Here is a 14,817-nt window from a genome sequence, read left to right as displayed (position 1 = left end):
ACCTAGGTTTTTACTTCTCTAAATGTATGTCAAAATTGCCATGTGGAATGTTTCTAACATAACAATGTGCCTTTAGATTTGTAAAGAGATACCCACATAATTTCATATACTTCAAGTTTTCTTGAAACTTACTAAAAATAAATAAATAAAAGCTCTTCCCCAAGGCTTGAGAAGTTCCCACTTCTAATCTTTATTCTAGAGGCAGTAGTTTTGTTTCTGACGCTTGCTGAAAGAATTCTGTGCTAATGACCAGCACCACTGGATTTTTTTTTCATGATACTATCATCTTTATCTATTATTCCGCTGGTGCCAATTTACTAGTATACTGAAACTAAATCAGATGTTTTTAGAACCAGAATGTAATATACTTACTCTGCCTTCCAGAATAATGTATTTTATATCACTTAACAACTTCCCCTTTCTGCAGCTCTGAAGTTCCAGAAGAATCAGTTGAGTAGGTCGATTCCTTTATTCCTTCCTAGTTTAGTATTTTGTGGCATCAATAAAACCAGAGGTGCTAAAGCCAGTTTCAATAACTACCTGCTAAAAGAATAAATCCTTCTTAATAGGGAAGACATTTCCATGCCCTGAATCCTGGGGAGAAAAATCTGGCAAACAAGAAAAGATTTTTTATGTAATGCTTTTCTATAAGAAGAATAGTTTTACAGTGGGTGCACACAGACATAATTTTGCTAAAAATCGAACTAAGCAAAACCGAGAGTTTCTTTAAAATTGTAAATGTAAAAAACAAAATCCAAGATTTTTGAGCAATGTGCAAGCAATTGGCTTTGGATAAACAAAAATGAATTGTTTTTCTAATTGTGAAAACTTTGTTTCTAACTTCCTTAAAACATAAGCTGGAGAACATAGTGAACTCTCTTGTTAGTTGACTAAATCCTCCATTGTTTATAAGAAAATACTGAACAAAAAAATTATAATTAGCCTGAAACCTGATTATAATAAACTCAGTCATCTGTGAACCTTAAAAGGATTCTGAAATTTAAGGTTCTTTCTTTTTTTTCTCTCTAGTAAGTAATTTTAAAAAACATCTAAGTCCAGCTAATTCAAATACTGTCAAGAGAGAATAAAGAATGCCTCTTTATAAAATCACAAATTTCTAAAGCAGACTGGAGTTTAACAACCACATATAGCAAACCTCTTATTTTACAGAACAGAAAATCAAGGCACAGAAAGATTGATTCGTTTGTCCAAGATCATACTGGTAGGCAGAGCCAGGAATGAAATCCAGGCTTTCTAACCACTAGCCCAGTTCTCTTCCCACTATTCTGACTTTTTCATAATATTAATCCATTATTAGAATTGGGGCATTCCATTTTTTTATTGTGGTAAAATACACCTAGCGTATAATCATTAAATTAAGACAAATCTCTTTGAATAGGTGAACACGCGAACATGGAACAAAAGTCAAAAGGTGCACAAAGGTTTACGGTATATAGTGACAAGTCTGGTTCCCTCTAACTTTGGCTCGTTCTAACTCTTGTCCATCCAGAGCACCTCCTTGGAGGCAGCCACTGTAAAGAATGAGGCATTTTAAATCGACTGCTTTGGTCTAATAACACGCCCAAGCTAACATTGTATTGCGTTATTCTTCATGGATTGCAGTCTGGCCTGCCAAGTTTAGGTAATGCCCAGCAGAGGAAAAACATAAAGCAGTGGAATTGGAATATGGAGAGATTTGTGAATTGATTTTGAAAATTGCCCAAAGTCTACGTTATTTCCAGGAATAGAAGGAAGTGCTCTTTTACAGCAGCACTCTATTACTCCATAATGCCGTTTGTAAAAAGAGCCTGACGTCTTTTATAAGAGCCCTCATGCATGCATCCTCATGACATGTAAAATCTCTGTCTGAGTATTGCATAACTGCATATAACTGCTGTAAAGTCTGTAGCACAGTGGCCAAAATGAAAGAATTTGTTGCTGTTTGAATAACATCCCCAGGCCCTGAAACCATCAGTGTGGGACACCACGTGGGCCTGCTTCTTTCAGCCTCCGCCTCCCCGGCCTACCTTGATGAAACCTTAGTGCCTGGTCCTTGGATGGGGCACACCCAGGCATTTGGCCTGGAGAGTTCCTCCAAGAGTGAGCAAGTTGGATGAGAAGGTGAAATGGGGCGCCAGGAGTGCACGTGCACCTTTGGCCCCGCTGCCACTGTTGAGATTGTTTGTGGAGCAGGAAGAACAGCAGGGCAGCAGCAGGCTTAGTACTGAAGCCTTCAAAACACAGGCACTGGGTTGGTAGCGGCGTGCACTAGGGCGGCCAGGCGACTGCCCACATGGTGAGAGGTCAGGCTGCACAAGCTGTAGGCCTAGACCCAGCGCTTCATCCCAGTTTAAAAGGCACATCTCCCCCAAGTGAAAGGAAGGAAGCCGGAGACTGCAAGTGGTTCTCTTTCTTTGATCCCTCTGTGTGACTGAGCATCTGACAAGAGGTTTTACCTGGCGGGGGAGAGGACATAGGAAGTTCGCAGGTGGTGTAAAAAGAGATAAGAATGCTTTCAGGAAGGGATAGAGAGAGGAAAGCAAGGTGGGAGGAAGTTATCTTTCTGAGAGTTCTTTGACTACTATACTGTTAGACTCTTGAAATGTGGGTTTCACGTTCTACTCTAAGACAGTTGTTTTCAGTGTCCCGATCCTAAGACTCTCCTGGAGTACTTGCTAAAAGTTCAGATTTCTTGGCCTCCATCCCAGAGATTCTGTCTCAGTCTGAAGTATACTGCCTGCTGAATACTGGGGTAGTTTTATAAGTGCCCTGGTGATTCTGGGGAACACTGTCAGCTCAGGGCTGGGCCTTTTGTTCACCAGTTCTAGACGTTCTGCTCCAGGTTTGTCCTCCATTGTGAATACAAGTATCGAGAGTATTGGAAGACTTAACTGCAGATGGCCCACTCATATCAAAATTGGAGTTTTATTTCAAAAAGCATGCACGTTCCTTTTCACCTGATGATAATGCCTTGGTGTTGATTTTTTAAAAATGTTTTTTTATTGTTTAAAAGACTGGAATATTAGTTCATAGTGACTGTTAAAACTTTAGTGCCGTTAATCTTTGCAAACAGAACCACTGAGTGGCCTTTTGTTTGTTGTAATGGCCTGCCATTATATTGGAACTGGACTGATACTCTGCAATTTTAAAAAAATTAGTCAGCATAGAGAGAATAGTAATTCATAGTAATTTTTATAATTAGTAGTTTTTGTAATTACAACTTTTATAATGAGAAAAGAGTCATTGTTTCACCATCACAGTCATGTTAACAATTTAAAATGTAAATAAGAAGTTTCAGTGATTACATTTTTTCTTTTCAGACAGGAACCAAGGCTTTAGCCTTCTCAGCTCATTGGCTGGAGCAAACCATAGCATTGGGTCGGCAGAGACCTGTCTCTCAGAGGTAAAGATTTTCCTGGATCTTTTCTCCTCTTTGGCGTTAATTTCTCCGTGTCACTATGAATCTTTATATCATTTATCGTTTTTTCCTTTCCATTTAAGAAATGGCAGAGAATATTAAAAATAGATAAAAGGAGACTTTGAAATGACTCTCTTGAGGCTGGTACCTGTTGAGAGAAGGCTGGTTCACCATCACACCAGTAAGCCCTTTCAAGATGTTTGCAATTTAGGCTCTTCCATGTTTTCTTGCAAGTGTTTTTATAAAAATGTTAGGATTTCCTTGAGGCATAAAGTTGCCTCCAAATCTTAAATATAAAATAAAATTGATGGATCTTTTTCGGTACTTCCTGTGTACAAGGCCCCATACAAATCTGAGGCAAGGTCCCTGCCCGAAATGAGTTTAATAGGCTGATTTCAACCCTCTGGCTTCAAGGTCTTCAGTTCAAGTTTTACCTAGGTCAGCATGCTGGAATGAAGAGCACATTAGAGATGCTACATTGTCTTTCCAGGCATCTTTTCATCAGTCTCAGCTGTTTGTAACATCATGTACATTTTCACATTTCTAATAAAACATGAATCTTAAACAAAACAAACAATATGTTTTAATAGTCAATAGCAAAATCGTAACACTTCCTAATTTTTCCTTGAGGGGAAATAAATACTTCTGAGTTAGTGAATCTTTAGCCGTTTATTTTTTTATGTGACATTGAGCCTTCTTTCATTTTTCCTTGTCTCTAGTTCCTATAGGCTTCTCGAAAGCCAACCAGCGAGTGGAAGTGTGAGCCTTTAGGATTTAGTTCTGAAGTAGCTCACTACTAAATTACTGCTTGTGTGTATTTTCCTCTACAGCAGCCCCATTTGCCAGCAGCAGATAGGACTGAATCCCTGCTGGGTCCGCGGGGTGGTGCGTCCAACACAGCAGACTCTCAGGTTGATAGCATTGTGGGTAAGTTCCTCCTTCGCTGCCAAGAGACTGCTCTGTGGAACTTGAAATGGCTAGTGTACCAGGGCGTAAATCACCCAGGGGGAAATTGACTTTGAGCGTGGACATGGGAAGAAAATTGATAGTGTGCCCCAAATGAATGTGAGCCTTGTGATGGCTGTCAGAAAAAAGGAAGGAGAATAAATACATTACGAATCTGTAGGTACCGTTTTCTCTCTGATTCTCTCAGCAGGATCTTGATTCAGATCATCTTAGCTAAAACAGACAGGGCCAGGTGGTGAAACAGCTTTATATCTCCATATTCCACAGTTTTTTTATAGTATTTAACAGTAGTCAGAATTGATGGTACAAGAATAATACAACTTTATAAGCCCTTTCACATCCTTTTAAAGTTCCATTATATTCACTTTCTCATTTGGTAGTGAAGTTTGGCAGAGAAGTTGTGTTACGGAGATGAAGGTGAGGCCCAGAGCAGTTCAGTACTTGTCCAAGGGCATCTAACAAGGTCCTGGAACTGAAACTAGAATCCAGTCTGCTGACCAAAAGCCAGAAAGCCAAGGAGCTTAGTTGAAATAACTATAAATGTTTTTTCTGTTGGGGAGCTACTGACAGCTCTACTTTCTCTTTATGCCCTAGAGTGCCCATATGCAGTAAAAAAACTTTTAAACAGATTTTTCTGATTATAAAATAATCCATGTAGAAAACTCAAGTGATTGGTTATAGAAACATATTAAGAAGAAAAAATCACATATAATCTCTTTTCTCTCATTGGTTCAGTCTTGTCCTTTCAATCGAATCTTTCCTGTTGCTTTTTTTTAATTGAAGTATAATTGATACACAATATTACATCACTTTCAGCTGGCTTTTAAACCTGCTGAAGTTTCTGCCATGAAAACAAACCATTAATCACACTGAAAAGGAGCTAGGGAAGACAAGAACTAACCTAAGTAACTTGGGAAACACGTATTCAGACTGAATACCATAAGGCTAAAAACAAGATAGAAATACTGCACTTTGCTTAATAAATGTGACTCTCACAGGGGCATAGGTCAGAAATTTTGAAATTACATATATTTTACATGTATTATGGTTGAAAAAATAATAAAATAAAGTGTAGATAAAGCTAGGTTTCTCACTGTCAGACAAAGAAGTTATAAATACGGAAACAGGAAGTCTGGGGTGAACCCTTTGGTACTGGACTGAAATTGAAGGTATCAGTATGAACTCATGGTTTTTAAAAGTATATTCATAGTTAGAGAAATATAGATGTGTGTATGCATGTGTTAGGACACACACACACACACGCGCGCGCACACACGGTGCCAAAAAATGTATACGCATTTTAAGAAAGGAAAAAACTATTAAAATTGTAATACAATGAATGATGCTAGCATTTGATTAATGCCATCTTTTGAATGAATGTCATACTACACATTGCTACGAATGTGTAGCTTCGAAAAGTAATACATAGATAACATCTCTTAACACGTGTACATTTCTTTGGCACCCCCAGTATATATGGATAAATGAAATATGTATATATATATTTTCTAGCTCTATTTACTGAGAGGGCCTAGAAGCAACAATACTCCTATAGCAATGGACACATTTAGCACTTAGATCTTGGTTTCTAATTACCATTCCCCAATGAAAGGTACCAGTGCTACTTAGAGAAGTAGATGATTCCAGAGCTCAGGCGGGAAAAATGTAGGATAAATCTGGAGCATCTCATGGTGACAGAAAGTAAGGAAGTGCTCAAAAAAGAATGAGGACATGTTGAAAAGGCAGTGGAACCAACCTGAAAGAGCTTCCAATGGCTAAAGCTGGAATAATTTGGCCAGCAAAATAAATTAATATAGTATTGGGTTATAATCCATAGACTAAAGTAAATATTCATGAATCCATACTAATAAACATAAATAATTGAATAAGCAAAACAATAACTGGGAAAGAAAGGGCTGCTCCTCCCTACAGAAGAATTCCAAGTGATAAATGTAGAAGGAATGAGAGAAATAGAAAATCACCATTAACTATACCCCACAGTAATAGTTGTTAAGGCCAGATCCACTGATGGATGTTAAATTTGGTAGATGAAAGTTTGAGAAGAAACACGTTTGCATAGTCTAAAAGTATCTCTCCTAAGATACCTATTTATTACAAAGGGGAAAATAGTAACTTTATACTGGAAAAACGTGGAAGATACCACTTAAAATGATGAAAATTACATCACTAGTGTAAGACATAGTGACCCCATCTCCCCGTAATATGATGCACTGAACAGCCACTCACTCCTGTGGTGTTCTTGCCAAAGGTGCGTAACCTCAGTCTAATAATAAAACATCAGTCAAACCCAAATTGAGGGACATTATACAAAAAAACTGACCGGGACTCTTCAAAAGTGTTAAAGTCATAAAACATGAGGAAAGACTAAGGAGCAAATTGGAGAAGACTTAAGGAGATTTGACAGCTCAATTCTGTGTAACGCCCTTGATTGGATCCTAGAACAGAAAAAAGGGTATGAGTGGAAAAACTGATGATGTTTGAATGAAGGCTGTAGTTTAGTTAATAACACTACCATTATTAACTTCTTGACGTTTATATTTATAACGTGGTTATGTAAGATGTTAACACTAAGGGCAGGTGGGTGAAGGGCACATTGGAACTCTCTATACTATTTTTATAACTTTTTTGTAGGACTAAATTTATTTAATCTTTTTTTTTTTAAAAAAGGCAAAACCAAACCAACAAAAGTAAAACACTTCCTCAACTCCATGTTTCCCTCCTTTCTTTCCTAAACTTATTTCCATTCCTCACCTCCTGTTCACTCCTCAATGCATTCCCATCTAGTTTTTGCCTCCATTTCCTACTCATACAGCTCACCAATGACTTCCATACCGCTAAACCTAATAGGTGTCTGCCAGTCCTCGTCTTGGCACCTCGGCAGCATTCAATGTTATGGATCAATCCTTTTTTGAAACAGTATCTTCTCTTAACTCACCCAACACTTCTCCTAGTTGTCTTCCTACTTCCCTGATTACCCCTTCTCTTTCTTTGGAAGATTACCCCCCAGCTGTTAGATATTGCCATTCCTCAGTGCTCTGTCTAAACTCCTATTCCAAATCTGTATTTAAGCACGAAGTAATCAACATGACGTGCCCATTGATCTAAAGGAAATTTATCAACCAAAGTGCATTTTTAACACCAAATTACCTGTATGGTATTGTAGTAGGTACGAAGAATTATCAGTTATCATCCTTCAAAGAGCTTACAGTCTAAAAATGCAGAGATCAGACCTTGTAATGTAATGGTTAAGGTCATGGGCTTGCAGACCTGGATAACTGGCTTCAAATCATGGCTCTGCCACTAGTAGTGAGACGACCTTGAGTAAGTTATTTAGCCTCCATGGGCCTTCGATTCCCCTTCTGTAAAATAGGGGTTAACAGCTCTCCTCACAACACTGTTGCAGAGTGAAATGCAGTGGTGTAGTTCAAGCACTCAGTGGTACAGGTACAAAGTAAACACTCCCTCTTCCTATCTAATGGTAGAGAGATGTCGGAATACAAAGTAGCATATGCCAGTGCCAAGACAGTTCTGTACACACAAGTGTGGGTCCAGTTCAGAGGAAGGAGACCTGTGAACTGGCATGGTTGGGAAGACATCCTAGAGGTGTTTGGTCTGGAGGGAAGAGTGAGTTAAAATTCTGATTTCAAGCAAACTTTGATAAGGAGGCAACACGCTGAGGTAGAAATAGGAAAGGATTGGTAGGAGGAGGAGAACAGGAATGTAGATCGGCTCCACCTCTGAATAGCTGTAATTTTAGATTAGTTCATTTTTAAACCCAGGTTTCTCCATGTGTAAAGTGCAGACAGTGGTATCTGTCCTAACCACCTTATATGGTTGTCAGAAATAGATGGGAAGATATTTGTTGCACAGTAAAATCTGGTATAAATTTCAGGAATTCATTGTTGAGTCAGTGTCCCTTAGTGGAGAGTGTGGCCTGTAGAATTGTGAGCACCTGAATCCAAGGTCACACTTACTAGCTGTGACCTTGAGCAAGTCACTTCAACTCAGAGCTCTAATTTTCTCCTCTCTGAAATGAAAACCATATGTCTTGCCTCGTTATGATGCTGTAAGGATAAAATAAGTTACTGTTTATTTGTGAGGACCCACTGGCAGCCAAGCAAGGGGAAGGAAGTGCCATGAGCTGGAAAGCTGATCCGCGTGGGGCACTCCTTCCTGGTGACTTCCATCAAAGCCTTAGGATTTTGTGTATTTAGCACATATAAATAACGTGTGACAATGTAGCGACTCTTTATTTCAGATCCCATGTTAGATCTGGATATTCAAGAATTAGCCAGTCTTACTACGGGTGGAGGAGATTTGGAGAATTTTGAAAGACTATTTTCCAAGTTAAAGGAAATGAAAGGTAAGTGAATCCATTGTGTCTAACATGTTTCCATATTTGATGCTCCTCAGTTTTGTATAGGATTTTATTTTGTAACTGCTGATTGGCTTCCATGCTCTGGTCTTAGCTGTCTTGAGAAACTTAGCTACTGGGGGACTGTGCCCCTCTGTTGGTAAAAATTCCCTGGGGAAATTTTTCCTCTTCATTCTCTTTCCCCTTATTTTCCCTTCTTCTCTCACCTCTGTTTCTTTTGTGTGTCTCATTGACATGGAATTAGTAAAACCCTACCAATATTATACTCACATCATTCCCATCTGGAAAATTTGGAAGACTTAAACTTCCTAACGGCTGTCATGACGACAACCATAAACACATGTCTTTAAACCCACCTCTCATCTTCTAGTGTTAGAATATCCATACACTCCAGATTCTCCTGTGCTATTAGACAAATTTCTTAAGATATATTTTCCCCCTAGACAAGGCTGCGACGCTTCCTCACGAGCAAAGAAAGTTGCATGCAGAAAAGGTGAGACAATCAGGCAGGTATTTATTGAGTACCTACAAAAGGTCCAGTACTGTTAGAATTATAGTACTTGTTTATTCATTATACTTGTTTACTTCTAAAGTGTCTTAGTGTGAAGTTTTCATTGGATTTTAACTTACAACTAATTGAATATTTACACAATAAATATTCAGTCAAATCGAGATTTTTCAGATGTATGTTGAGTGACATGGAACGTTCATTCAGACTCATGATGTTTGCCTTCCCAACTGTTAAACTGGAAAATTCCGAGTTGTTTTGTTTTGTTTAGTTATTACCAACGCAACACATGTTCTCGGCAGGAAACATATATGGTTTATGGTATTCTATTGTATGAATGTGTCATAATTTATCCAGTTCCCTTTTGGACAATTAGGTCATGTGAATTTTTTGCTTCCATAAATAGTGAAGCTGCGCATGTCCTGGCCCATTGTACACGGCTCTGATTATACTCTGAGTGTAAATTTCTAGAAGTGGAAGTCCTGGGTCAGGGTAGTCAAGCGTTTTGATATATGTTGCCAGAGGGCTAGAGGGGTAAGGCATAGAATTTTAGGTCTTAATCAGTTCAAAGGATGACATACGAGATGAGCAGAGATTGAGCTGTTGCCTAAAATTTGGTGCCTACTTCTCTCTACAGGTGGCCAAAGCATTCTGGATGGCAATTGGGGGAGACAGAGATGAAATTGAAGGCCTTTCATCTGATGAAGAGCACTAAATTATTCCCCCTAGAATTTGACTAACAAAGATGCTAACACTCTACCTGAGATCCTTCCCTACTCAACCCAGTTACATTTGCTGAACTTCCCATCATCACGTTGGCCTCCTGACTTGTTTATAGCATAGGATCCTCTTAATTCTGGTTTTTAGTAGAGGATTAAGGAGACAGTTTTTCTCCCTCAGTATACTGTAAGGGGGTGAGGAGTATAATGATAGTAAAGAGTGAGAATTTTTCAGTATCCCTTTTTGTTCTAGGAATGGGAGTGGAAAGAGAAGCTCAGAGGTCAGTGTGATTTGCCGAAGTTAAGAAGAAAACCACCAAGCCACTCTTAGTCACCCTTTTTAAAGTAGCATTCCCTGCTCGCACATGATGACTGCAGATCAGGAACGTGTGCCACCTTTCCTGGGTGTTTTGGATTTTCTGCTTCCAAGGAAGTTGCCGGTCTGAGCTTGGATGCTTTTGGAGGGAAGAAAGGAAGCATCTGCAGATTTAATTTGTGCTGTAGTATATATAGGTGGGACCAAGGACAGTGACCGTCACATTAGTCTCTAGCTAAAAAAAGATGCTTTTGGGCATTTCAATTAAAATATAGAGTCCGAGCTCATGCTAGATAGTATTGAGAAGCCAGTGTGAATTTTTAGACTATTAGAAATGAGGCAAAGCTTTCCTACTCTGGTAGGGATAAAACAGACCTCTTAACTAAGTTGTTGTCATGTGTGTAAGAGACAGAAAGAAATTCAGGAATTCCCTATATGGGCCATTGAAACCATATGTGATCATATACTGAGATTTGCCTTGGTATTAATGTGAGGAAACTCTTCTTCCTTAGAGTTCTCCCTTGCTCCTTGAGATGTGAGAGCTGTGTTGTCACTCTTTATACCCTCAAAACAAGGCAAGTTTCCTCCCCTTCTCTCTGAAAGACAAACAGAGATCACTGCCAAAATAGTGGGTGAGGTGGGAAAGGATGTGAAATGTTAGGTAACGCATCCCTAAGTACCTTGTATTACTTCCAGGGCTGAGTGGGTCAGCCCCAGGGGAGCTGGTCACCAAAAGAAAAGTTTCCAGAGGAAGAGTGGGAAATGCAGCAAATAAAAATCCTCATTTCTGTTTTTGTAGACACTTTGTAATGCATGTTATTAACTTTCACTGTGGTCGTCACTGCCATGACTCTAAATGGCACCAGGGCTGGGTGGTGCTGGCGCTGGGGCTGAGAACTGCTTCTTGGTCTAGTGTGCTTACTAGCAGAAACAAGTTTCAGACCCATGTGCGCCATCTTCTAAGCACTGCAGAACACGAAACAGATGGCAGAAGGAGTGGAAGGCTCAAGTGCCAGGCCAGGGCCGTCACAGGAGGGAGGGGTTCAGTAAGGGGAACATTCAGAAGAGCCATTCCAGGCAAACTTGGAGGCTCTCTTGCTTGGTGATTTTTTTTTCCCCCTCCTTTTTTTTTTCTCACTATTCAGAAGGGTCTTTGAGACTATAGTTTACCACCATTCCACCAGTGTTTCTTTGAGATGATTGCGTTAGCCATTCATTAGGAATGTAAGGGAAGTTGGCTCCATGTTGCAAAACAAAAGGTGGAACATGTTTTTTTTTAAAACATGAAAGGTTTCAGAAAATATATCAGGATCACATGGTTAGGGAAAACAGAGTAGAGAAAGCTATGAACTTGATTTTGTGGATTAAACAAAGCCAGATGATTAAAATATGATTTATTTATAAAGTCTGTTAATGTGTGTTATGATTTGGGTTTTTAGTAGGGAACGTATGTGGGGAAGCCGTCCTTCAGTGGAGTAGGCATAAATAGTGAATAAGAGTTTGTCAAACTATTTTGGAATTGATTATGCCAATGTGTAATATCAAGGCATGTTTAAACATTTCTCTATTTGTGTAGCACACTGTCTGGCACATAGTAGGCCCTTCATTGTGATTTGGATTCGTATTTGATAGTTTGATGAATATGATCTCAACGTTTGAAGGTCCATGCATGTTGGAAGGTAGGGAGTGACAAGAATAAACTTTTTCCTGTGAAAATCATGTGTTATGTAATAATTTTAGAGTGATGAAGACATAGATATTTTTATAATTTTAAAATACGTTATCCTGCCAAAGTATGAGAAGATTGACAGAACCAATTTGCTTGCTCTCTATTTATAGAACTTGGCCACATCTAATTCAGAGAAGCTGGAGATTCAGGGAAGCTAGACTTAGATGGCTGAGTAATATGGGATGTGGTTCAAAGACCATAGAGCATGTCAGGCCACTACTGCATACCACCTACAACACATGAAATGTGATATAAGGCTAACTTGAAGTTCCCACTCTGGAGAGATGGGGATAAGCTGTTTGCATGGCTGATGTTGGATTCTCGTAACCATGGGCCAGTCTCTTAACAATGGCCATGGAGAGGGAACGCGGATTGCCCCTTGCCCTGCCTTGGCCTGCCATGGAAAAACAATCTTAGAAGAATCACTGTCTAAGGGTAAGATGAGAGCCCCGTGAACTATTCTGAGCTTGAGTGTTTGCTGATGCAAAGCTAAATTTAGCCAACATGTGTCTAGTGTGGTCAGAGGTTCTGATTCATTGAACGTTCTGATTGATGGAGACAGAGTTCCAGAGAATGCTGTAATGAGGAGAGCTGCTTTTCACGCTCCCCAAATTTAAAAATAGATAAGACAATTTAGCTACAGCATTCTGTCATTAAATACCAAACCTTATTAGAGGATTGTAGGTGGAGAGAGTGTGAAAACTCTGGTCAAGTGTACCACCTTAGTCCAGGACTGGCTTGAAAACAACACCCTATTAACTTTCCCATAATTTGTATGTCTCCTAAAAGTAGCATGCTGACTGCAGGGCAAATTTCTAGTTTTGATTTAGATTCCACTTGGGGTTTAGTTTACTGATCCACGCTTGTACCTTTGGCATGTAAGCTCTTGCAGTAAAGGTCTTAGAAAGTCTCTAAGTGTCCTATTTTCGGCATTACCTATGCCTGTTAATATCGCAAGTCTTGCTCTTAATGTAGAGATCTTTATTCAGATGTTAAGTGTGTGTGTGACAGTTGTAGTATAGGAAGCCTCTTGCTGGATTCTGAGGTGTTTCTCTGATTTGCAGAACAAAGAATTAAGAGGTGTTAGAAACAGTGTGGGCCTCTTGTTGCAACATCACTGAGCCCCGTTCCAGCTCTTAATGATTTATAGTTCTATTTTGTTTCCTGTTGGAAAAGTATTGGTGCAAAACCTGGGCTTTATGGTTATGACTGCATCTTTGGAACACAGGTATGGGAAAAACAAACTTTTTTTCCTCTAAAACCTGGTGATAGCTGTGTATCTGGTGATCGACTCAAATACTCTCTCCTTATGACTCTAAATCAATCTGGGAGGCGCGAGCAGGTCACGTACAGCAGTCCATGAGCAGCGTCCCTGGTTCTCACCTCTGAAGGATATGACCATTGCCTGGCCCTTTCTTATCAACCAGGTGGCTTCAATGCTACAAAAACGTGGGTTAAGTGAGGCCTGGGATAAGAGCTTGATGAAAACAGCTGCGTACTTTGGGGGAGAGAAGATTTTCTTTGTCTGACTTGGCCTGCATCAATCCTGCAGCTCGAGGAAATGCTCGGGAAGTTATAAAGGGTGAAGTTAGAATGCCTCAAACCTAAACATGAGAAAAGGCAACTGTAACCCATTCCTTTCCCCGGGTGAGAGCTGAAACAAGAATCCAGACTCCAGCCAACACTGACTGGGAACTTTCTCGATGCCAGATTGCTCCGTGTGGCAGAGGCTGCAGACTTGGTAAGGACGTGGGTTCTCTTCTCTAGGAGCCCGTCCAGCTCAGGGGAGTAGGGAACAAGCAAGAGGGCAAAGAAGGTAGAATATTGGGCAGAATGTGAAGAGTGTCTTGACCAGCCGTAATTGCTGTGGGAAGGGGAGCAGAGTCGGGAGGTGCGTAAAGTGTATCATGGAGCAGTAGGTCTCAAACTTGAGCCCAGAGGCCCCCACTCCCAGACTTGCTGATTCAGTGTGTCCAGGGTGAGGACTGAGAATGTGCATTTCTAACATCCAAGTGATACTGGTTCCACACTTTGAGACCCACTGACTTGAAGTGATGCTTGAATTGAGCCAGAAGTGTAAGAATTTGGGCAGGTAGGTGGGTGGAGACAGCAAAATTCTTTGTGTAAGTTACAGTAGAAACAAAGGTATGGAGATAAGAAAGTAAGGGGTTATGTGGGGAAAACCCCAGTAGTCCAGTTAGAGAAATGGTGGTAGGTGAGGATGGAGAGATGTTGGAGAGAACCTTGAAATCCTACCTTGTGGAGCCTGCGCTTACTCTGGAGTCAACGGTACCAAACGGTTAGAGCAGAAGAGATGTCTGACCATGATTGCATTCCAGGGCAATCTGGCAATAATATTAGCCACGGCTAATCAAGTAGCACTGTGTGACTGGAGAGCTGTGTTGAGAAGGATTCTGAAGCCGAGGATGGATCAAGCACTGTGTGATGAGTGCTTTTTCCCATGGATATAGAAGTAGAAAATGGTGGTAATTTTGCCCCGTATTTGCCATCTCTGGACTAAAGGGAGACAAATTAAGAGAATATTGGAATGAATAGCTGTGATAAAAGGTACGTAGGAGCTGTGTTTCAGTGGCATTCCTTCAACCATTTGTAAGCACTTACTATAGGGTAGCACAGAGGAAATGGATGCAAAAGGTCCTGCCAAGGTAGAATCTACTAGATGTGATATGGGCTCTGACTGATTCATTTATTCAACAAAAACGTGGTGGCCAAAAGCAGCCGGGGATGTAAGATGTAAGCCTTGC

The 14,817-nt window shown here is 40.1% G+C and overlaps 1 protein-coding gene across 6 annotated transcripts in view; it reads left to right on the top strand.

The window, feature by feature from the left end:
* The window catches only part of AAGAB (alpha and gamma adaptin binding protein), a 42,058-nt gene extending 30,019 nt beyond the window's left edge, over nt 1-12,039 (top strand). For 2 of the 6 annotated variants that reach the window (XM_081047431.1, XM_081047434.1), the window contains exons 6-10: nt 3,321-3,403; nt 4,249-4,345; nt 8,664-8,768; nt 9,224-9,273; nt 9,926-12,039. In XM_081047431.1, the coding sequence (XP_080903557.1) occupies nt 3,321-3,403; nt 4,249-4,345; nt 8,664-8,768; nt 9,224-9,273; nt 9,926-10,003 (413 nt within the window). In that variant the 3' untranslated portion in view covers nt 10,004-12,039. Of the gene's footprint in view, nt 1-3,320; nt 3,404-4,248; nt 4,346-8,663; nt 8,769-9,223; nt 9,287-9,925 lie in introns of all 6 variants that reach the window. The other 4 variants (XM_081047433.1, XM_081047435.1, XM_081047432.1 and 1 more) reach the window with 3 other exon arrangements.
* Nucleotides 12,040-14,817: the final 2,778 nt, after the last annotated feature.

This window comes from Rhinolophus hipposideros (assembly GCF_964194185.1).
Source record: "Rhinolophus hipposideros genome assembly, chromosome: 5".
In the NCBI taxonomy this organism is placed as follows: Eukaryota; Metazoa; Chordata; class Mammalia; order Chiroptera; family Rhinolophidae; genus Rhinolophus; species Rhinolophus hipposideros.
This window is presented reverse-complemented; position numbering and strand designations above follow the sequence as displayed.